The following is a 21,938-nucleotide window of genomic DNA, read 5'->3' as shown; positions in this document are numbered from 1 at the left end:
GGAGGAGCTTTGCTCATCTGCTTCACACTTGCAGCCTAACAGAGCAGCAGATGCCAGCATTTGGTCAGTGGTGGTGGGGAGAGGGGCCCAGATGGTGCATGTTGTGTGGCACAGGAGAACCAAGCAGCCTGGGCTCAGCTGGGCCCAGCTCTCTCCCAGGCACAGCAATCTTTTAAGCCCTTAGCATTTTGTTCTGACCATAGGTGAGAGGATCAGGAGCTGATGGAGGCAGCAGCACAGCTTTAGCTAACACAAGGCTCTGGCTCCACCAGCCACGGTGGTGGTAGGCTGGGAGCACATCTGCAGGAGGTGCATGGGTTGAAGGAGTGAGTCCTGGAGTCATAGGATGGGTTGGGTTGGAAGGGAGCTCAAAGCCCATCCAGCTCCAACCTGCCTGCCAAGGGCAGGGACACCTCCCAGCAGCCCAGGCTGTGCAGGGCTCTGCTCTTGCCAAGAGGGCAAACGACCTGATCTCCTGTCTCAATCTCCCTTCCTCAAGCCTCAGTCCATTCCCCCTCATCCCATCACGACCTCCTGAGCTGCATGAAGAACTCTGTGGCCAGCAGAGTGAGGGAGATTCACCTCCCCCTCTGCTCTGTCCTAGTGAGACCACATCTGGGTATTGGGTCCAGTGCAGAGGGACAGGGAACTGCTGGAGAGAGTCCAGTGGAGGCTTCAAGGATGATGAAGGAACTGCAACATCTCTCTGAGCAGCAAAGGCTGAGCCCTGGGGCTGAGAGCCTGCAGAAGAGCAGCCCCAGAGGGCAGCTGAGCAATGCCCAGCAAGAGCTAAAGGCTGGGGGCAAGAGGCTGGGGCCAGACTCTGCTCAGTGGTGCCCAGCAAGAGGACAAGGAGCAAAGAGCACAAAGTGGAGCCCAGGAGGTTCCACCTGAGCAGGAGGAGAAACTTGTTTGGTGTGAGGCTGCTGGAGGCCTGGAGCAGGCTGCCCAGAGAGGTTGTGGAGTCTCCTTCTCTGCAGAGATCCCAACCCCCCCTGGGCACTGTGCTGCTGGGCAGGCTGCTGTGGGTGCCCTGCTTTAGCAGGGGGTGTTGGACTGGATGACCTCCAGAGCTTCCTTCCATCCCTCACCACACTGGGGTGAAATTTGGAACTCCTTGGGAGTTTGCTGCCTTCCCACACCCCACTGCATGGCCACACTTTGCCCATTCCTTGTTCTCTGGCTTCCCAACCAGGCAGGAACTGCACCTTTGCCCTCCCTGTGGCTCTGAGCCACTGACACTTCAGAGCAGAAGAAGCCTCTGGATGCATTTCACACTGGTGGAGCTGTTTTTGGCTCTGCAGCCAAAGGCTTCCCCTGCTGTGCAGACAAGCACCTGGTGCCTCTGAACGGCAGCAGACTGCAAGGCAGCTCCAAGCTTTTCTGTGGCAAGGAAAATCTCCCCACTGAATCTCCTGCCCATGGAGCAGACCTCTCTAGGCATGACACAGGCACATTGCTGCTGCCTTGCTGTACATCAGCCCCTCCCTCTGCCAGCTCTCCAGCACAGGGCAGGGTTGTAAGTTGGGATCTAGAGGGCTTTAAACCCTCTGAGACAGGCAGGGACTTCTGAGCACAGCCCCCAGCTGAGGGAGTTGGGAATGGGAACCTCAGCATCCTCCCATCCTGGCTTCAGTTTTGGGCTCCTCGCTCCAAAAAGGACATTTTGGGGCTGGAGCAGGTCCAGAGAAAGGCAACAAAGGTGGGGAAGGGTCTGGAGAACAGAGCCTGGGAGGAGCAGCTGAGGGAGCTGGGGATGGGAGTCATAGAATGGTTTAGGTTAGAAGGGACCTCAAAGCTCAGCCAGTTCCAACCCCCTGCCATAGGCAGGGACACCTCCCACTAGAACAGCATCTCCCCTTCCTGGCTTCAGTTTTGGGCTCCTTGCTCCAAGAAGGACATTTTGGGGCTGGAGCAGGTCCAGAGAAAGGCAGCAAAGCTTGGGAAGGGTCTGGAGAAGAGGGCTGGGGAGGAGCAGCTGAGGGAGCTGGAGGAGTGCAGCCTGGAGGAGGCTGAGGAAGACCTCATTGCTCTCTGCAGCTCCCTGAGAGGAGGATGCAGTGAGGTGGGGGTTGGGTTCTGCTCCCTAGGGTCAGATGATAGGAGTGGAAATGTCCTGAGGTTGTGCCTGGGGAGGCTTAGGTTGGAGATGAGGAAAAATGTCTTTGCTGCAAGAGTGGTCAGGGCTTGGCACAGGCTGCCCTGGGAGGTGGTGGAGTGCCCATGGTGGAGTGTTCAAGAGCCCTGTGGCCATGGCTCTTGGGGCCATGATTTGGTGGTCATGTGGGGTTGGGTTGCAGGTTGGACTGGATGGTCTGGGAGAGCTTCTCCAACCCAAACAGTTCATAGAACCATAGAATCAGGCAGGGTTGGAAGGGACCACAAGGAGCAGGCAGTGCCAACCCCCCTGCCATGCCCAGGGACACCCTACCCTAGAGCAGCCTGACCACAGCCTCAGCCAGCCTGGCCTCAAACACCTCCAGCCATGGGGCCTCAACCCCCTCCCTGGGCAACCCATTCCAGCCTCTCACCACTCTCCTGCTCAACAACTTCCTCCTCACCTCCAGCCTCACTCTCCCCACCTCCACCTTTGCTCCATTCCCCCCACTCCTGCCACTCCCTCACAGCCTCAAAAGTCCCTCCCCAGCTTTCCTGTAGCCCCCTTCAGATCCTGGCACGCCACAAGAAGGTCCCCTGGGAGCCTTCTCTGCTCCAGCCTCTCCCCAGTCCTGCCACTCCCTGACAGCCTCAGTTCTTGGCTCTCTAATTCTCTGACCCATGGCCAAAGGCAGAAGTTTTCTGTCTGAGCTCTCAGACCAAACCAATCCCCCTGAGGTTTGAGGGGAGCTGGGACTGAGCTCCCTGAAGCAGCTCAGGAGGCAGTACAGCAGAAGACAACACACAGTGGACCTCAAGCTGCACCAGAGCAGGTTTAGGCTGGAGATAAGGAACAATTTCTTTCCTTCAGGAGTGCTCAGGCACTGGAACAGGCTGCCCAGGGAGGTTCTGGAGTCTCCATCCTTGGAGGAGAGCAAAAAATGAGTGGGTATGGGCTGTGGGGACATGGTTTAGCTGAGCCATGCTGGTGCTGGGTTAGAAGGATGACCTTAGGGGGATTGTCCAAGCCCAAGAACTCTGTGATTGTGTGGCCTGATGTGGAGCAGCTCTGCAGCAAGGATTCATCTGGAGTGTGACAGCAAAGCTCTGCTGCCTCACAGGCAAGATCTGAGAGACAAAGCTCCTGGGCTGGCAGGGTTGGACCTTCCTCTGCTTTAGCAAGTCAATGAACTCTTCTCTCCAAGGGGCTCATCAAGGACCATTACCTGGAACCTCTGCAGTAATTATGGCTCCAAAACCTCCTCCTCACTTCTCTGATGCTCTGGAATTTGTAATCAGAAGCAAACTCTCCACTGAGCAGCAGCTAAGTGAGGCTGTGGGACCTGAGAGCAGCCTTTCTGTAGCTGAAGTGGGCTGCAAGGCAGCTGGGGAAGGACTTTTGGACAAGGGCTGGGAGTGCCAGCAGGAGGGACAATGGTTTTGAGTTGGGAGAAGGGAGGCAGAGAGTGGAGATGAGGATGAAATTGATGAGAGGGAGGGTGGGGAGAGGGTGGCAGAGGTTGAGGGTGGTGAGACCCTGGCAGAGGTTGAGGGTGGTGAGAGCCTGGCACAGGTTGAGGGTGGTGAGACCCAGGCACAGGTTTTCCAGGGAGGCTGTGGAGCACAGAAGCACCCAATGTGATCTCTGATCACATTGGGTGCTTCTGTGCTCCACAACCTCCCTGGAGGTGTTCAGGACCAGCCTGGATGAGGCCATGAGCAACCTGTGCTGGTGAGAGGTGTCTCTGCCCATGACAGGGGTGGGAGTTGGAACTGGCTGAGCTTTAAGGTCCCTTCCAACCCAACCCATTTTGTGCTTCCACAAATCTATGAATCCATTCAGGGCCTGATGACAAAGTGGAGGAAATCAGCAGGGAGATTGTGTGGGATTGAGGGAGACAGAAGGAAAGCAGACTTGAGTATTTTCCCAGGAGGAGGTGTAAGACTGTAGGTAGGAGAAGATGCTCTGAGCAAGGATTTAGGGGACATGAGAAGCTGAATAGAGCTGAGTAAGGGAAGGTAGAGTCCTCTAGAGCTGGATGGAGCTGAGTGAGGGCAGGCAGAGTCCTCTAGAGCTGGATGGAGCTGAGTAAGGGCAGGCAGAGTCCTCTAGAGCTGGATGGAGCTGAGTGAGGGCAGGCAGAGTCCTGCAGAGCTGGATGGAGCTGAGTAAGGGCAGGCAGAGTCCTCTAGAGCTGGATGGAGCTGAGTGAGGGCAGGCAGAGTCCTGCAGAGCTGGATGGAGCTGAGTAAGGGCAGGCAGAGTCCTCTAGAGCTGAGTGGAGCTGAGTAAGGGCAGGCAGAGTCCTCTAGAGCTGAGTGGAGGTGAGTAAGGGCAGGCAGAGTCCTCTAGAGCTGGATGGAGCTGAGTAAGGGCAGGGAGAGTCCTGTAGAGCTGAGTGGAGCTGAGTAAGGGCAGGCAGAGTCCTGTAGACCCCAGGAGTCAGTCCAGGTTGGAGCTGAGCTGCTGGGACTCAGCTCTGGGGAGGGATCTGGTGCTGGTGGACAAGCAAATGCCCATCAGCCAGCAATGTGCCCTTATGGCCAAGGGCATCCAGGGGTGCATCCAGAAGAGTGTGGCCAGCAGGCTGAGAGAGGTCCTCCTGCTCCTCTACTCTGCCCTGCTGAGGCCACACCTGGGGTGTCTGGTTCTGTGCTTCCCAGCTGAAGAAGGATAAGGAAGTAGTGGAGAGGATAGAGCAAAGGGCTGTGAAGAGAGGTAGGGGACTGGAAGGTCTCTGTGATGAGGAAAGACTGAGAGAATGGAGGCTCTTTGGGTTGGCAAAGAGCAGCCTGAGGGGGATCTCATCAATGCTGATCAATACTACCTGGGTGGGTGGCAGGAGGATGGGGCCAGGCTGTGTGCAGTGGTACCCAGGGACAGGACAAGGGGTGAGGGCACAAAGTGGAACAGAAGAAGCTCCATCTAAACACGAGGAGGGTAACAGAGCCCTGGAGCAGCCTACCCAGAGGGGAAGCCTCCATCTCTGGAGACATTCAAACCCCACCTGGATGCACTCCTGGGGCACCCTCTCTAGGTGCATCTGCCTTGGCAGGGGGGGTTGGACACAGTGACCTCCAGAAGTCCCTCTCAGCTCTCAGCACTCTGGTGTGCTCTGGTGGCCAGGAGGGGCAATGCCAGTCTGGGGTGGGTTAGAAGGGTTGTGGTTAGTAGGTCGAGAGAAGTTCTCCTGCTCCTCTGCTCTACCCTGCTGAGGCTGCATCTGGAGCTGGCTCTGGGCCCTCCAGTTCAAGAGGGACATAGAACTGCAGGAGAGAGTCCAGCACAGAGTCACACTCAAAAGAGCCAGAAACAAGGAGGTGAATTGCTCCAAAGGCAGGAGCAGAGGGAGCTGAAGGGCACTGCCCTATGTGGGGTGATCCTTGGGATGAGATTGCTCCAAAGGCAGGAGCAGAGGGAGCTGAAGGGCACTGCCCTATGTGGGGTGATCCTTGGGATGAGATTGCTCCAAAGGCAGGAGCAGAGGGAACTGAAGGGCACTGCCCTATGTGAGGTGATCCTTGGGATGAGATTGCTCCAAAGGCAGGAGCAGAGGGAACTGAAGGGCACTGCCCTATGTGGGGTGATCCTTGGGATGAGATTGCTCCAAAGGCAGGAGCAGAGGGAGCTGAAGGGCACTGCCCTACTTGGGGTGATCCTTGAGATGAGTTCACTCAAAAGAGCTACAAACAAGGAGGTGAATTGCTCCAAAGGCAGGAGCAGAGGGAGCTGAAGGGCACTGCCCTATGTGAGGTGATCCTTGGGATGAGATTGCTCCAAAGGCAGGAGCAGAGGGAGCTGAAGGGCACTGCCCTATGTGGGGTGATCCTTGGGATGAGATTGCTCCAAAGGCAGGAGCAGAGGGAACTGAAGGGCACTGCCCTATGTGAGGTGATCCTTGGGATGAGATTGCTCCAAAGGCAGGAGCAGAGGGAGCTGAAGGGCACTGCCCTACTTGGGGTGATCCTTGAGATGAGTTCACTCAAAAGAGCTACAAACAAGGAGGTGAAATGCTCCAAAGGCAGGAGCAGAGGGAGCTGGAGGACACTGCCCTATGTGGGGTGATCCTTGGGATGAGATTGCTCCAAAGGCAGGAGCAGAGGGAGCTGAAGGGCACTGCCCTACTTGGGTTGATCCTTGGGACCCATCTGGGAGGTTGACAGCAAAATGTGCCCTGAGCCAGCTGAGGGCTTTGCCCATTCAGGAGGAAACAAACCTTAGTGATGAAACTAAGCAATTGCCATGGAAACCACTGCCCTGCCTGGGCAGAGCTGCCCTTGGCAGCTGTGCCCCTGGGGAGTGCTGTGAACCCCTCAGACATCAGCAGCTTGGGTCTGCCAAGCCCACCTGAGCCACTTCAGCTCACTGCATTCAGACACAGCCTCCCCCCCCCCCCCGGGTAAAGTCACCCAGAGAGGAAGTTTTCCACCCCTCCCCCATGCAGACAGCTCCTGCTTTAGCCATCAATGTCCTCTGTCTGCTGCCTTCTGCTGTGCTGCCTCAGGGAGCTGCTCAGCTCCTCTCAAACCTCAGGGGGATTGGTTTGGTCTGAGAGCTCAGACAGAAAGCTTCTCCCTTTGGCCATGGGTCAGAGAATCAGAGAATCAGAGAACCAAGAACTGTTTGGATAGGAAAAGGCCTCCCAGACCATCCAGTCCCACCCAGCAGCCCAGCCCCACCATGGCCACCACACCATGGCCACAAGTTGCTTGAAGACTTCCAGGCATGAGGACTCCACCACCTCCCAGGGCAGCCTGTGCCAAGCCCTGACCAACTTTGCAGAGAAAAGAATTCCTCAGCTCCAACCTAAGCCTCCCCAGGCACAACCTCAGGACATTTCCTCTCCTTCCATCACCTGATCCTAGGGAGCAGAGCCCAACCCCCACCTGGCTCCAGCCTCCTCTCAGGGAGCTGCAGAGAGCAATGAGGTCTCCCTCAGCCTCCTCTCCTCCAGGCTGCACCCCCCCAGCTCCTCCAGCTGCCCCTCCTCAGCTGCTCCACTTCTCCAGACCCTTCCCAAGCTTTGCTGCCTTTCTCTGGACCTGCTCCAGCTCCTCAATGTCCTTCTTGGAGAGAGGGGCTCAAAACTGAAGCCAGGATAGGGATGTGTTGAGGTTCCCAACCCCAGCTCCCTCAGCTGCTCCACTTCTCCAGACCCTTCCCAAGCTTTGTTGCCCTTCTCTGGACCTGCTCCAGCTCCTCAGTGTCCTTCCTGGAGTGAGGAGCCCAAAACTGAATCCAGGATGGGGAGGTGCTGAGGTTCCCAACCCCAGCTCCCTCAGCTGCTCCTCCCAGGCTCTGTTCTCCAGACCCTTCCCCACCTTTGTTGCCTTTCTCTGGACCTGCTCCAGATCCTCAACATCCTTCTTGGAGCAAGGAGCCCAAAACTGAAGCCAGGATGGGGAGATGCTGTTCTAGTGGGAGATGTCCCTGCCTATGGCAGGAGTTTGGAGCTGGCTGAGCTTTGAGGTCCTTTCCAACCTAAACCATTCTATGATTCTCACCCCAGCTCCCTCAGCTGCTCCTCCCCAGCCTTCTTCTCCAGACCCTTCCCAAGCTTTGTTGCCCTTCTCTGAACCTGCTCCAGCCCCAAAATGTCCTTCTTGGAGTGAGGGGCTCAAAACTGAAGCCAGGATGGGGAGGTGCTGAGGTTCCCAACCCCAGCTCCCTCAGCTGCTCCTCCCCAGCCCTGTTCTCCCCAGCCCAGCCCAGCCCCAGCTTGGCCTCCATGAGCCAGCAGCCAGGTTTGATGAGGAAGGCTCCTGCTGGCAGTGCCAGTGCTGACCCAGCAGCCAACCAACTCACCAGCAAAGTCCCTCTTAAGATGCTGCTAATGCAACCCAGCAGGACACAGTTACTGCATTAATGATGCAGTTTCCAGCCTGCACCTTAAAAGTGCCACTCTGCAGGAATCTGAGGGCTCAGCCACTGCTGGGGGGGAGGGGAATAAAGAGCTGATTTTGTTCCCTGTTTGCTTCTTTCCTGACCTGACTGACAGCTCATTTTGAAGGGAGATTTAATGAGCTCTTGCACCATCACAGAGCCAGAGTTTGCTTTTGGCAAGGGGCTTTTGGGAAGGCTCTGGCTGTAAAGATCCAGGATTTAGCATCCCCCAACAAGCTGCATGCCTGGAAAAGCAGGAGATCAGTAAGGAAAGCCCAGGGAATGCTCTGACTTCCAGACTGGGATTGGGGGGATAAAGGGAGAGATTTGAGCACAGCTGTGAAGGGTGGGAACAGAGCTAGAAATAAACTCACTGAGATGTTGAGAGGGCTGCAGCAGCTCTGCTCTGAGCACAGGCTGAGAGAGTTTGGGGCTGTGCAGCCTGCAGAGGAGAAGGCTTCCAGGAGAGCTTGGAGTGGCCTTGCAGGATCTGAAGGGGGCTGCAGGAGGGCTGGGGAGGGACTATTGAGAAGGTGTGGGAATGGCAGGAGGAGGAGGAATGGGTTTGGAGTGTGAGAGGGGAGATTGAAAGTGGATGTTAGGAAGAAGTTGTTTGCAGTGAGGGTGGTGAGAGACTGGCAGAGGTTGAGGATGGTGAGAGATTGGCACAGGTTGGGGGTGGTGAGATCCAGGCACAGGTTTCCCAGGGAGGTTGTGGAGCACAGAAGCACCCAATGTGATCTTTGATCACATTGGGTGCTTCTGTGCTCCACAACCTCCCTGGAGGTGTTCAGGACCAGGCTGGATGAAGCCTTGAGTGACCTGTTCTAGTGGGAGCTGTCCCTGCCTGTGTCAGGGGTTTGGAGCTGGCTGAGCTTTGAGGTCCCTTCCAACCTAAACCATTCTGTGGTTCTGTTTCATGTAGTCACAACCAAACTCCCTTTATAGAAGGGGTTGAGTTGGAAGAGACCTTAAAGCTTATCCAGTCCCAACCCCCCCTGCCATGGGCAGGGACACCTCCCACCCCAGCCCAGGTTGCTCAAAGCCTCATCCAAGCTGGCCTTGAACACCTCCAAGGAGGGGACATCCACAGCCTGCCCTGGGCAAACTGTGCCAGTCTCTCCCCAACCTCACTGTCAAGAATTTCTTCCTCATCTCCAGTCTTAATTTCCCTTCTACTCCCTAAAGTCCATCTGGAAGCTGATGCCCACTTCCCACCAGCACCACCAAGCCAAACCTGCCCAATTCCTTGCTTTTATCACTAGGAAATGTGCTTAGAACTAACAGAGAGGCTGCTTTGAGCACCCTTCTCTTTATTTCTCCCCCTCTCCAGCTGGAGGATCACTTAACTTCTATTTCCTGGGGTAAGCTCCTTAGTTTAGCACTCCAGTAGCTGGCCAGACTCAGGCCTCTGGGTGATGTTCATGGACTTGGGATCATAGAACCATAGAATCAGGCAGGGTTGGAAGGGAGCACAAGGAGCAGGCAGTGCCAACCCCCCTGCCATGCCCAGGGACACCCTACCCTAGAGCAGGCTGCACACAGCCTCAGCCAGCCTGGCCTCAAACACCTCCAGGGATGGAGGTGTTTAAGGGATGGGAGGTCCCTGGGCAACCCATTCCAGCCTCTCACCACTCTCCTGCTCAACAACTTCCTCCTCACCTCCAGCCTCACTCTCCCCACCTCCACCTTTGCTCCATTCCCCCCACTCCTGCCACTCCCTCACAGCCTCAAAAGTCCCTCCCCAGCTTTTTTGGAGCCCCCTTCAGATGCTGGAAGGCCACAAGAAGGTCACCTGAGAGCCTCCTCTGCTCCAGCCTGCACAGCCCCAACTCTTTCAGGGCTGTTTCTGAGACATCTCAGAGTCTTAAGCTACTTAGATTTGGTTCCAGGTCCTTCTTGTTTTGGGGGCTCCAGAACTGGCTTTCAGTTCATACAATCAGTCAGGGTTGGAAGGGAGCACAAGGAGCAGGCAGTGCCAACCCCTGCCATGCCCAGGGACACCCTACCCTAGAGCAGGCTGCACACAGCCTCAGCCAGCCTGGCCTCAAACACCTCCAGCCATGGGGCCTCAACCCCCTCCCTGGGCAACCCATTCCAGCCTCTCACCACTCTCCTGCTCAACAACTTCCTCCTCACCTCCAGCCTCACTCTCCCCACCTCCACCTTTGCTCCATTCCCCCCACTCCTGCCACTCCCTCACAGCCTCAAAAGTCCCTTCCCAGCATTTCTGGAGCCCCCTTCAGATGCTGGCAGGCCACAAGAAGGACTTCCCCACCCTCTGCTCTGGTTTGCTGAAGGAGCAGTTGTCTGCTTGCCCCAGATGCAGAGATTTAACAGGGAAATAAAAGCCTAACTCAGGGCTCTGAATAAAAGATGTGCACTGAAGGGCTGGAGAAGGTGGGTGACAGGCAGCCAGCCCCTGTGGGGTAATGAGAGTAGGCAGCAGTGTGGTTGTGCTGTAATGGCTGTAATTAGGTTAGGGAGGCAAAAAAAAAAGACTTTCTGGAGAGGAAGGATTTGGGTAAGCAGCAGCACTCAGGGAGCTGAATGCAGCTCCTGGCAGGCAGCTTGAAGAGCCCTCTGAGTCTCCTGGGTAAAGGTGCTGTAGCCATGGTGTGATTTACAAGCAGCTGCAGAACCTTCTCCTTCCCTCTGCCAGCACCAAGCCCCCAGCAGCACCTGCAGATGAGGTCCCACAGTCCAGCTGAGCCCCCCCCCAGAGCAGGTTTTCTTCTCATCTCCTGCCCCCTACCAGCCTGCAGGGCAAAGGAAGATGATCAGAGGGCTGGACACTAGTGGTGTCCCTCAGGGGTCAGTGCTGGGCCCCATCCTCTTTAACATCTTCATAGATGATCTGGATGAGGGCATGGAGTCAGGCAATAGCAAGTGTGCAGAGGACACTAAGCTGGGGGCAGATGTGGCTGGGTTGGAGGGCAGAAGGGCTCTGCAGCAGGACCTTGACCACCTGCACAGATGGGCAGAGGCCAAGGGGATGGAGTTCAATAGCTCCAAGTGCAGGGTGCTGCACTTTGGCCACAGCAAACCCATGCAGAGATACAGGCTGGGGTCAGAGTGGCTGAAAGCAGCCAGACAGAGAGGGTCTGGGGGTGCTGATTGGTACCCACCTGAACATGAGCCAGCAGTGTGCCCAGGTGGCCAAGAGAGCCAGTGGCATCCTGGCCTGCATCAGCAATGGTGTGGCCAGCAGGAGCAGGGAGGTCATTCTGCCCCTGTACTCTGCACTGCTTAGACCACACCTTGAGTGCTGTGTTCAGTTCTGGGCCCCCCAGTTTAGGAGGGACATTGAGATGCTTGAGTGTGTCCAGAGAAGGGCAACGAGGCTGGGGAGAGGCCTTGAGCACAGCCCTACGAGGAGAGGCTGAGGGAGCTGGGATTGGTTAGCCTGGAGAAGAGGAGGCTCAGGGCAGACCTCATTGCTGTCTGCAGCTACCTGAGGGGAGGTTGTGGCCAGGAGGAGGTTGCTCTCTTCTCTCAGGTGGCCAGCACCAGAACGAGAGGACACAGCCTCAGGCTGTGCCAGGGGAGATTTAGGCTGGAGGTGAGGAGAAAGTTCTTCCCTGAGAGAGTCATTGGGCACTGGAATGGGCTGCCCGGGGAGGTGGTGGAGTCGCCGTCCCTGGAGCTGTTCAAGGCAGGACTGGACGTGGCACTTGGTGCCATGGTCTGGCCTTGAGCTCTGTGCTAAAGGGTTGGACTTGATGAGCTGTGAGGTCTCTTCCAACCCTGATGATACTGTGAGACTGTGATACTGTGATACTGTGATGCTGTGACCTCTCCTGTGTTCTCTGCTGGGGGTGTTCAGGCTGGAGAAGGCTTCCAGGGAGACCTTGGAGTATCCTTCCAGTAGGAAAGGGACCCACAGGCAGGCTGGGGTGGGACTGCTCAGAAGGGCAGACAGGACAGGGGCAGTGGTTTGAAAGTGGAGCAGGGCAGATCAAGGCTGGACATCAGCAGGGAGTGCTGCACCAGGAGCTGAAGTGTGGCTGCCTCTGGCTTGTTCTTCTGGAGCCAGGAGGCCTGAAGGCAGCACTGTGCCAGCTGAGCTCCCCAGAGCCCGGGCTCTTTTGCTATCCCTGGAGTCAGGGAAGCTTTTGGCAGAGAGCATCCATTCTGGAGGGGGTGTGTTGGGAGGTACCCAACACCTGGAGCCACTGCCACAGCTGAAGCATAACCATGCCAGAGCAAGGCAGGGAAATCAGCAAGGATGCAGTCCCTCAGGGGGCTAAATTCCAAGGGTGGAGGGCAACAGATGGGAAGCAGCTCTGGAAATGCTGCCTTCCTCCCAAGCCATCTGAAGCAAGGCATGAAAAGAGCTGGGGAGGATGAGGATGCTCCTCGGGGGGGGGGGGGGGGGCACTGGTACCCACGGGAGACCTCTGATCTGGACCCTCTGTGGGGATCTTGGTTTGCAAATCAAAGTCAGAACTTACCCTTTGCTCTTGAGTGGCCACAAAGGTCTGGAATCCAGGAGCCACCCCAAAGCCCAGCTCCTGGACAAAGGGGGGCTCAGACTGGCTGTGGATCTGGACTTTGACTCCGGCCTCAAATGTTGTCTCCTCTGCAAGAAGAAGGGAGGAGGTTAGTGAGTGGGGATGGTGTCCAAGTGCAGTGGCTGTGGGATGAGTGGGATGGGTGGGATGGTGTCCAAGTGCAGTGGCTGTGGTGGGTGGGATGGGTGGGATGGTGTCCAAGTGCAGTGGCTGTGGTGAGTGGGATGGGTGGGATGAGTGGGATGGTGCCCAGCTGCAGTGGCTGTGGTGGGTGGGATGGGTGGGATGAGTGGGATGGTGCCCAGCTGCAGTGGCTGTGGTGGGTGGGATGGGTGGGATGAGTGGGATGGTGCCCAACTGCAGTGGCTGTGGGATGGGTGGGGTGAGCGGGATGGTATCCAGCTGCAGTGGCTGTGGTGGGTGGGATGGGTGGGATGAGTGGGATGGTATCCAGCTGCAGTGGCTGTGGTGGGTGGGATGGGTGGGATGAGTGGGATGGTGCCCAGCTGCAGTGGCTGTGGTGGGTGGGATGGGTGGGATGAGTGGGATGGTGCCCAGCTGCAGTGGCTGTGGTGGGTGGGATGGGTGGGATGGTATCCAGCTGCAGTGGCTGTGGTGGGTGGGATGAGTGGGATTAGTGGGATGGTGCCCAGCTGCAGTGGCTGTGGTGGGTGGGATGGGTGGGATGAGTGGGATGGTGCCCAGCTGCAGTGGCTGTGGTGGGTGGGATGGGTGGGGTGAGTGGGATGGTGCCAAGCTGCAGTGGCTGTGGTGGGTGGGGTGAGTGGGATGGTGCCCAACTGCAGTGGCTGTGGTGGGTGGGATGGGTGGGATGAGTGGGATGGTGTCCAACTGCAGTGGCTGTGGGATGAGTGGGATGGTGCTCAACTGCAGTGGCTGTGGTGGGTGGGATGAGTGGGATGGTGCCCAACTGCAGTGGCTGTGGTGGGTGGGATGGGTGGGATGAGTGGGATGGTGTCCAACTGCAGTGGCTGTGGGATGAGTGGGATGGTGCTCAACTGCAGTGGCTGTGGTGGGTGGGATGAGTGGGATGGTGCCCAGCTGCAGTGGCTGTGGTGGGTGGGATGGGTGGGGTGAGTGGGATGGTGTCCAGCTGCAGTGGCTGTGGTGGGTGGGATGGGTGGGGTGAGTGGGATGGTGCCCAGCTGCAGTGGCTGTGGTGGGTGGGATGAGTGGGATGGTGCCCAGCTGCAGTGGCTGTGGTGGGTGGGATGGGTGGGATGGGTGGGATGGTGCCCAGCTGCAGTGGCTGTGGTGGGTGGGATGGGTGGGATGAGTGGGATGGTGCCCAGCTGCAGTGGCTGTGGTGGGTGGGAAGCTGTTCCCTTGGAGGGGGGGAACTCTGTAGGAACCTTCTAGGCTTCCTGTGCTCTGCAGTACCAAAGCCCCAGCAGATGTCTGGCAGGTTCAAGTCACCCAGAACAAGGGCAGGTGATCTGAGGCAGCCTCCAGTTGCTTAAAGAACAAGAGATCAACCTCTTCTGCCTGCCTGGGTGGTCTGTAACAGACTCCAATCAGGTTGCAGCCCTGTTGGCCTTCCCCTTCATTCTCACCCCCAGGGACTCAACCTGATCATCCTTCAGCTCTACCTTCATGACATCCCTAATGTATAGGGCCACTCCTGCACCCCTTCTCCCTTGCCCATCTCTCCTGGAGAGTCTGTAGCCATTGATTACAGCACTCCATCCAGCTTGGCACCATCAGCAAACCTGCTGGCAGTGCCCTCTGTGCCCTCATCCAGGTCATTGATGAATGCACTGAATACTGGTCCCAGTGCTGAGCCCTGAGGAACTCACAGAACCATAGAATGAAGCAGGTTGGAAGAGAGCTCCAAGCTCCTGCAGCCCAGCCTGGCACCCAGCCCTGCCCAACCAACCACACCATGGCACTCAGTGCCCCAGCCAGGCTTGGCTGCAACACCTCCAGCCACAGCCACTCCACCACCTCCCTGGGCAGCCCATTCCAGTGCCAATCACTCTCTCTGACAACAACTTCCTAACAACATCCAGCCTCAACCTGCCCTGCCACAGCTTCAGGCTGTGTCCCCTTCTTCTGGTGCTGGCTGCCTGGCAGCAGAGCCCAACCCCACCTGGCTACAGCCTCCCTGCAGGCAGCTGCAGGCAGCAATCAGCTCTGCCCTGAGCCTCCTCTGCTGCAGGCTGCACCCCCCCAGCTCCCTCAGCCTCTCCTCACAGGGCTCTGCTCCAGGCCCCTCCCCAGCCTTGCTGCCCTTCTCTCAACACCTTCCAGCACCTCAGCATCTCTCTGCAATGGAGGAGCCCAGAACTGGACACAGCACTCCAGGGGTGGCCTGAGCAGTGCTGAGCACAGGGGCACAAGAACCTCCCTTGTCCTGCTGCCCACACTGCTCCTGAGCCAGCCCAGGATGCCATTGGCTCTGCTGCCCACCTGGGCACTGCTGCCTCCTCTGCAGCTCCTCTCTGCCAGCACCCCCAGGGCCCTCTCTGCCTGCCTGCTCTCAGCCACTCTGGCCCCAGCCTGCACTGCTGCTTGGGGCTTTTGAGAACACCAACCCAAAAAAAGACTTCCTGCAGCAGCACTAATGAGATGCAAATGAGACCTGAGTGATTTAAGAGCACTTTGGGGCTCCCTTTCTCACGTAGGCATCTTCACTCAGCCTAACCTTTCTCTCTTTAGCACTGCTGCTACCATCTCCCATTCCCACAAAGCAGAGGGAGCAGATGGGACCCAGGGCTGGGGGTGTGTGTGGGGGGGGTCTGACTTGCAAAAGAAATTGTTAACTGTGCAGAATTTGGCCCCCAAACTGTTACCCACTAATACAGATCTGTCTCTGTGGCCAGCAGTGCCACCTCCACATCTCAGGAGCTTCTTCTGCTCTTGATGAATCATTCTTCATCCTCTTACTATGCCTTGGTATTTGTCTACTATTTCCTCTGCTCTTCACCTTTCTCCCCTCAGCCTGAAGCAGTGCTGCAAAGCCAGCAGCAAGGAAGGAGCTGTGGCCATGGAGCTCTTGCACCAGGGGCTGCAGCAAGGTGAGCAGCAGGAGGCAACACAAGACACCAGCCCAAGGCTGATATGGGCAGAAGAGAAGGGCAAGGAGAGGAGAAGGTGATACTGGGTGCCAGGAGGTTAACACAGCTCAGCAAACCACAGCTCAGGAGGATGCAGCTGTGCTGACTCAGCAAAGGAATCAGCCTTCCTCTCCCAACAAGACTTTCTGGTAGGTCACAGGCTCACAGGATGTCAGGGGTTGGAAGGGACCTCTGGAGATCTGAGCTTCCTTCTCTGGAGCCTTTCCAGGCCTGTCTGGATGTGATCTGTGTTAGATTGTCTGGTCCTGCTCTGGCAGGGGGGGGTGGACTCGATGCTCTCCTTGGGTCCCTTCCAACCCCTAACATCCTGTGAGCTGTGATCATCCACTCCAGCTCCCTGCCAGAGCAGCACCACACAATCCAGCTCAGGGCACACAGGGACACATCCAGACAGGCCTGGGAAGGCTCCACACAAGGAGACTCCACAACCTCTCTGGGCAGCCTGTGCCAGGCTCTGGGACCCTTCCAGGCAAGAAGTTCCCCCTTGTGCTGAGCTGGAACCTCCTGTGCTGCAGCTTCCATCCACTGCTGCTTGTCCTAGCCCAGGGAGCAGTGAGCAGAGCCTGTCCCCCCCTGCTGACCCCCAGCCCTCAGATAGTTACAGACATTGATTCAATCCCCTCTCAGTCTTCTCTTCTGCAGACTAAGCAGCCCCAGGGCCCTCAGCCTCTCCTCCTCAGGCAGTGCTCCACTCCCCTCCTCATCCTCACAGCCCTCCCTTGGTCTCTCTCCAGCAGATCCCTGTCCCTCTGCAGCTGGGGAGCCCAAAACTGAAGGCAGGACTCAAGTTGAGGTCTCATGAGGGTAGAGTAGAGGGGGAGGAAAACCTCCCTGGATCTGCTGGGCACACTCTGCCTAATGCCCTCCAGGACCCCATTGGCCCTCCTGGCCAACAGGGCACACTGCAGGGGATGGACTGTGCCAGTTTTAAGCCCAAACAAAGACCACCTAAGGCTCAAGCTGCTTTCCCCAAGGCTCTGGCAGTGCCAACCTCACTGCTGCAGCTCTGGCCCCTGCAGCCAGTTCAGCACCCAGCTGCCTGAGCCCATGGCTGGAACCCAGCAGAACAGATTCAGTTCCTCTCCTGAGTCCCAGCAACTCTTCCAAGCTCAATCCAGATCCTGTTATTCCCAGAGGATGCCCACTCCTACCAATCCCACCCTGCTCCAGCACTTTGCCTGCTGTTGATCCTCTTCCAAGACTTCAGAGGAGCTACCATATGCTTCCTCCAGTGATTACCTGAAAAGCTGGAGGAGGAAACTTGTGTTGAGGCTGAATTGTTGGGCAATGGGGAGTGTTTTGTAGAAACATTTTCCATCTGAATTCATTCTGCCTATTTCTGCACCTCCCCCTTGGCTCTTCAGCTCTGGCTTCATTCCTCCCTTTCCCATGGACACTGCCTGGCTTGAGAGTAGTCCTGAGGAGAGAGATTTTGGGGTACTGGTGGGTGAGAAGCTCAGCCTGAGCCAGCAGTGTGCACTTGCAGCACAGAGAGCAACCAGAGCCTGGGCTGCAGCAGCAGCAGTGTGGCCAGCAGGGCCAGGGAGGGGATTCTGCCTCTCTGCTCTGCTCTGCTGAGACCCCACCTGGAGTCCTGCATCCAGCTCTGGAGCCCCTGGGACAAGAGGGCTGTGGAGATGCTGGAGAGTGTCCAGAGCAGGGCCAGGAGGATGCTCAGAGGCTGCAGCAGCTCTGCTGTGAGCACAGCCTGAAAGAGTTGGGGCTGTGCAGGCTGGAGCAGAGGAGGCTCCCAGGGGACCTTCTGGTGGCCTGCCAGCATCTGAAGGGGGCTCCAAAAAAGCTGGGGAGGGACTTTTGAGGCTGTGAGGGAGTGGCAGGAGTAGGGGGAATGGAGCAGAGGTGGAGGTGGGGAGAGTGAGGCTGGAGGTGAGGAGGAAGTTGTTGAGCAGGAGAGTGGTGAGAGGCTGGAATGGGTTGCCCAGGGAGGGGGTTGAGGCCCCATGGCTGGCGGTGTTTGAGGCCAGGCTGGCTGAGGCTGTGTGCAGCCTGCTCTAGGGTAGGGTGTCCCTGGGCATGGCAGGGGTTGGCACTGCCTGCTCCTTGTGGTCCCTTCCAACCCTGACTGGCTCTATGATTCTGTGATTCTATATCTGGGTGATCTGCTTCCATCTGTGAGTAAAGCCCTGGACACCCACATCAGCAAACAAGACAAAGCCTGCAAGGATCCATAAGAGACTTCAGAGAATCCCAGCATGGTAGGGTTGGAAGGGACCTCCACAGATCAATCAGTCCAACTCCCTGCCAAAGCAGGGCACCCACAGCAGCTTGCCCAGGGGCACAATGCCCAGGGAGGGTTGGGATCTCTGCAGAGAAGGAGACTCCACAACCTCTCTGGGCAGCCTGCTCCAGGCCTCCAGCAGCCTCACATCAAGGAAGTTTCTCCTCCTGCTCAGGTGGAACCTCCTGGCGTCCACTTTGTGCCCCTTGTCCTGTCCCTGGGCACCACTGAGCAGAGTCTGGCCCCAGCCTCTTGCCCTCAGCCTTTAGCTCTTGCTGAGCACTGCTCAGCTGCCCTCTGGGGCTGCTCTTCTGCAGGCTCTCAGCCCCAGGGCTCAGCCTTTGCTGCTCAGAGAGATGTTGCAGTTCCTTCATCATCCCTGAAGCCTCCACTGGACTCTCTCCAGCAGTTCCCTGTCCCTCTGCACTGGACCCAGTACCCAGATGTGGTCTCACTAGGACAGAGCAGAGGGGGAGGTGAATCTCCCTCTCTCTGCTGGCCACAGAGTTCTTCATGCAGCCCAGGAGGTCGTGATGGGATGAGAGGGAATGGACTGAGGCTTGAGGAAGGGAGATTGAGACAGGAGATCAGGGAGGAATTCTTTCCAGTGAGGATGGAGAGACACTGGCACAGGTTGCCCAGGGAGGCTGGAGATGTCCTCTCCCTGGAGATGTTCAAGGCCAGGTTGGATGTGCCCTTGAGCAACCTGTGCTGGTGGGAGGTGTCCCTGCCCGTGGCAGGGGACTGGAGCTGGCTGAGCTTTAAGCTCCCTTCCAACCCAACCCATTCTATGAATCCAAGCTGGGAAGGCCACCTGGAAGCCTCCATTCCATCTCCCATCCCACTTTGCAGAGGGCAGTGCCTGGCAATCCATTGCCTAGGCTGGGAATGGCTGCCCACACCCTCTCTGCTTGCCCTTTGCAGTCCATTAGCAGAGGTTGCAGCGGACAGGACACTGCTCCCACACCCATCCTCAGCTGCTCTTTTCACTGGAGGATTAAGGGGAAGCCTTAATTAAATTGGGGATTAATTCAGCATGTGCTTCAAGCTGGCTGCAGAGCATCAGAGGCTGCACTTTCTATTCCTGGAGGTGGCTTTCCCATGGCTTTGTCAGGGGCTTTCTGCTCGGAGCAACCTGCCTGAAGCTGCAGCTGGCTGCAAAGTTCATCCCTGGGAACATGCAAGGAGCTGCAATTAAGGTCAGAGATGCTGCCAAAGGCACTGAGCTCCCCTTCTCCCCCCTGCCCTGCCTTATTATGTTCAAACTGATCCACTGCTCTCTGGCAATTAGCATCTGAAGCTCTGCTTGGCACTCATGTCTGAGGGACTGAAGCCACAGCCTGAGGCAGGAGCTGTTTCTAGCTGCAGCCATCCCTTGCCAGCTCTGCTGGTGGCACCAGCAGCTCCACAGAAGGGTTTTTTCCCTGCCTGGAGAAAGCCACAGAAGGTCCCACAGGGCTCTGAGAGGTGATGATGATGTCCTTGTGCCATGCTGTGAGTGCATCAGAAGCTGGCCTGGAGGTTTATTTTGGGTACTAAGCCTTCTCCTGTGCTGTGAGAGAAGTGAAACAGAGAGATGGCAGCTTTGGCATCTCCACACAATCAGAGAATCAGTAAGGTTGGGAAAGTCCTCCAAGATCATCCCAGCCCAACCATGAACCCAACACCACCATGGCCTCTAAGCCATGTCCCAGACCTGTGCTGTAAGTGAAACAGAGAGCTGGGAGGTTTGGGAGCTCCACAGAACCATGGAATGATTAAGGTTGGAAATGCCTTCTAAGATCATCCCAGCTCAACATCACCATGGCCACTAAGCCATGTCCCAGACCTGTGCTGTGAGAGGAGTGAACAAAGAAGGTTTGGGAGCTCCACAGAATCAGCAAGGTTGGAAAAGTCACAGAATAGAGTCATGGAATCAGTCAGGGTTGAAAGGGACCACAAGGATCAAGTCCTCCAAGATCATCCCAGCCCAACCATGAACCCAACACCACCATGACCTCTAAGCCATGTCCCAGACCTGTGCTGTAAGTGAAACAGAGAGCTGGGAGGTTTGGGAGCTCCACAGAACCATGGAATGATTAAAGTTGGAAATGCCTTCTAAGATCATCCCAGCTCAACACCACCATGGCCTCTAAGCCATGTCCCAGACCTGTGCTGTGAGAGGAGTGAACAAAGAAGGTTTGGGAGCTCCACAGAATCAGCAAGGTTGGAAAAGTCACAGAATAGAGTCATGGAATCAGTCAGGGTTGAAAGGGAGCACAAGGATCAAGTCCTCCAAGATCATCCCAGCCCAACCATCACCCAACACCACCATGGCCTCTAAGCCATGTCCCAGACCTGTGCTGTAAGTGAAACAGAGAGCTGGGAGGTTTGGGAGCTCCACAGAACCATGGAATGATTAAGGTTGGAAATGCCTTCTAAGATCATCCCAGCTCAACACCACCATGGCCTCTAAGCCTTGTCCCAGACCTGTGCTGTGAGAGGAGTGAACAAAGAAGGTTTGGGAGCTCCACAGAATCAGCAAGGTTGGAAAAGTCACAGAATAGAGTCATGGAAACAGTCAGGGTTGAAAGGGACCACAAGGATCAAGTCCTCCAAGATCATCCCAGCCCAACCATGAACCCAACACCAGCATGTCCTCTAAGCCATGTCCCAAACCTGTGCTGTGAGAGGAGTGAACAAAGAAGGTTTGGGAGCTCCACAGAATCAGCAAGGTTGGAAAAGTGATAGAACAGAGCCATGGAATCAGTCAGGGTTGAAAGGGACCACAAGGATCAAGTCCTCCAAGATCATCCCAGCCTAACCATGAACCCAACACCACCATGACCACTAAACCATGTCCCAGACCTGTGCTGTGAGAACCTCATGGCATTCAACAAGGCCAACTGGAAGGTCCTGCACTTGGCTGGGTGCAATCCCAAGCACAGCTCCAGGCTGGGTGGGGAATGGCTGAGAGCAGCCCTGAGGAACAGCCCCTGGGGATCTGGGGTGAGGAAAAGCTCCACAGGAGCCTGCAGTGTGAGTGCAGCCCAGACACAACCCTGTGCTGGGCTGCAGCCAGAGCAGTGTGGGCACAGGGCAAGGGAGGGGATTCTGCCCCTTGGCTCTGCTCTCCTCACACCCCACCTGCAGTCCTGGGGGCAGCTCTGCAGCCCCCAGCACAAGCAGGACATGGAAGTGTCGGAGCCAGCCCAGAGGAGGCCACCAAGATGCTGAGAGGGCTGCAGCAGCTCTGCTCTGAGCACAGGCTGAGAGAGTTGGGGCTGTGCAGCCTGCAGAGGAGAAGGCTTCCAGGAGAGCTTGGAGTGGCCTTGCAGGATCTGAAGGGGGCTGCAGGAGGGCTGGGGAGGGACTACTGAGAAGGTGTGGGAATGGCAGGAGGAGGAGGAATGGGTTTGGAGTGTGAGAGGGGAGATTGAAAGTGGATGTTAGGAGGAAGTTGTTTGCAGTGAGGGTGGTGAGAGCCTGGCACAGGTTGAGGGTGGTGAGACCCTGGCACAGGTTTGCCAGGGAGGTTGTGGAGCACAGAAGCACCCAATGTGATCAAAGATCACATTGGGTGCTTCTGTGCTCCACAACCTCCTGGAGGTGTTTAGGACCAGGCTGGATGAGGCCATGAGCGACCTGTTCTACTGGGAGCTGTCCCTGCCTATGGCAGGAGGTTGGAACTGGCTGAGCTTTGAGCTCCCTTCCAACCTAAATCCTTCTATGATTCTCTGGTCCTAAAGAAGGAGCTGGGAGGTTTGGGCTCCCTGCAGCTCTCCTAGGATCACAGAAACATTAAGGTTGGAAAAGACTTCTTAGGTCATCCAACCACCAACCCAACCCCACCAAGGCCATCAAACCCTGTCCCCAAGTGCCTTAGCCACACATTTCTTGCACCCCTTTAGGGATGGAGACTCCACCACCTCCTTGGGCAGCCTGTGTCAATGCAGTGAAGAAACTGCTCCTAAGATCCAATCTGCAAGGGTAAAATGAAAGCCCAAGAATCAATCTCTCATCCTTTGCCTCAGTTTCCCCACCTGTGGAACAGGAGCAAAGGCTTGGAGGAGTCACTGCTGGATCCTGTTTGCTCTGCAAAGTGTAACTCAACAGTGCCCTGTGCT

At 56.7% G+C, this 21,938-nt stretch overlaps 1 protein-coding gene across 4 annotated transcripts in view; it reads right to left on the bottom strand.

Moving 5' to 3' along the window:
• Nucleotides 1-21,938, bottom strand: part of LOC135191595 (acid-sensing ion channel 2) — a 722,832-nt gene that overhangs the window by 20,179 nt on the left and 680,715 nt on the right. For all 4 annotated transcript variants that reach the window (XM_064174025.1, XM_064174024.1, XM_064174026.1 and 1 more), the window contains exon 3: nt 12,436-12,563. In XM_064174025.1, the coding sequence (XP_064030095.1) occupies nt 12,436-12,563 (128 nt within the window). The remainder of the gene's footprint in view (nt 1-12,435; nt 12,564-21,938) is intronic.

Source organism: Pogoniulus pusillus, chromosome 40 (assembly GCF_015220805.1).
Source record: "Pogoniulus pusillus isolate bPogPus1 chromosome 40, bPogPus1.pri, whole genome shotgun sequence".
Taxonomy (NCBI): domain Eukaryota; kingdom Metazoa; phylum Chordata; class Aves; order Piciformes; family Lybiidae; genus Pogoniulus; species Pogoniulus pusillus.
Note: the sequence above shows the minus strand (reverse complement) of the source record. Positions and strands in the feature narration are given on the sequence as shown.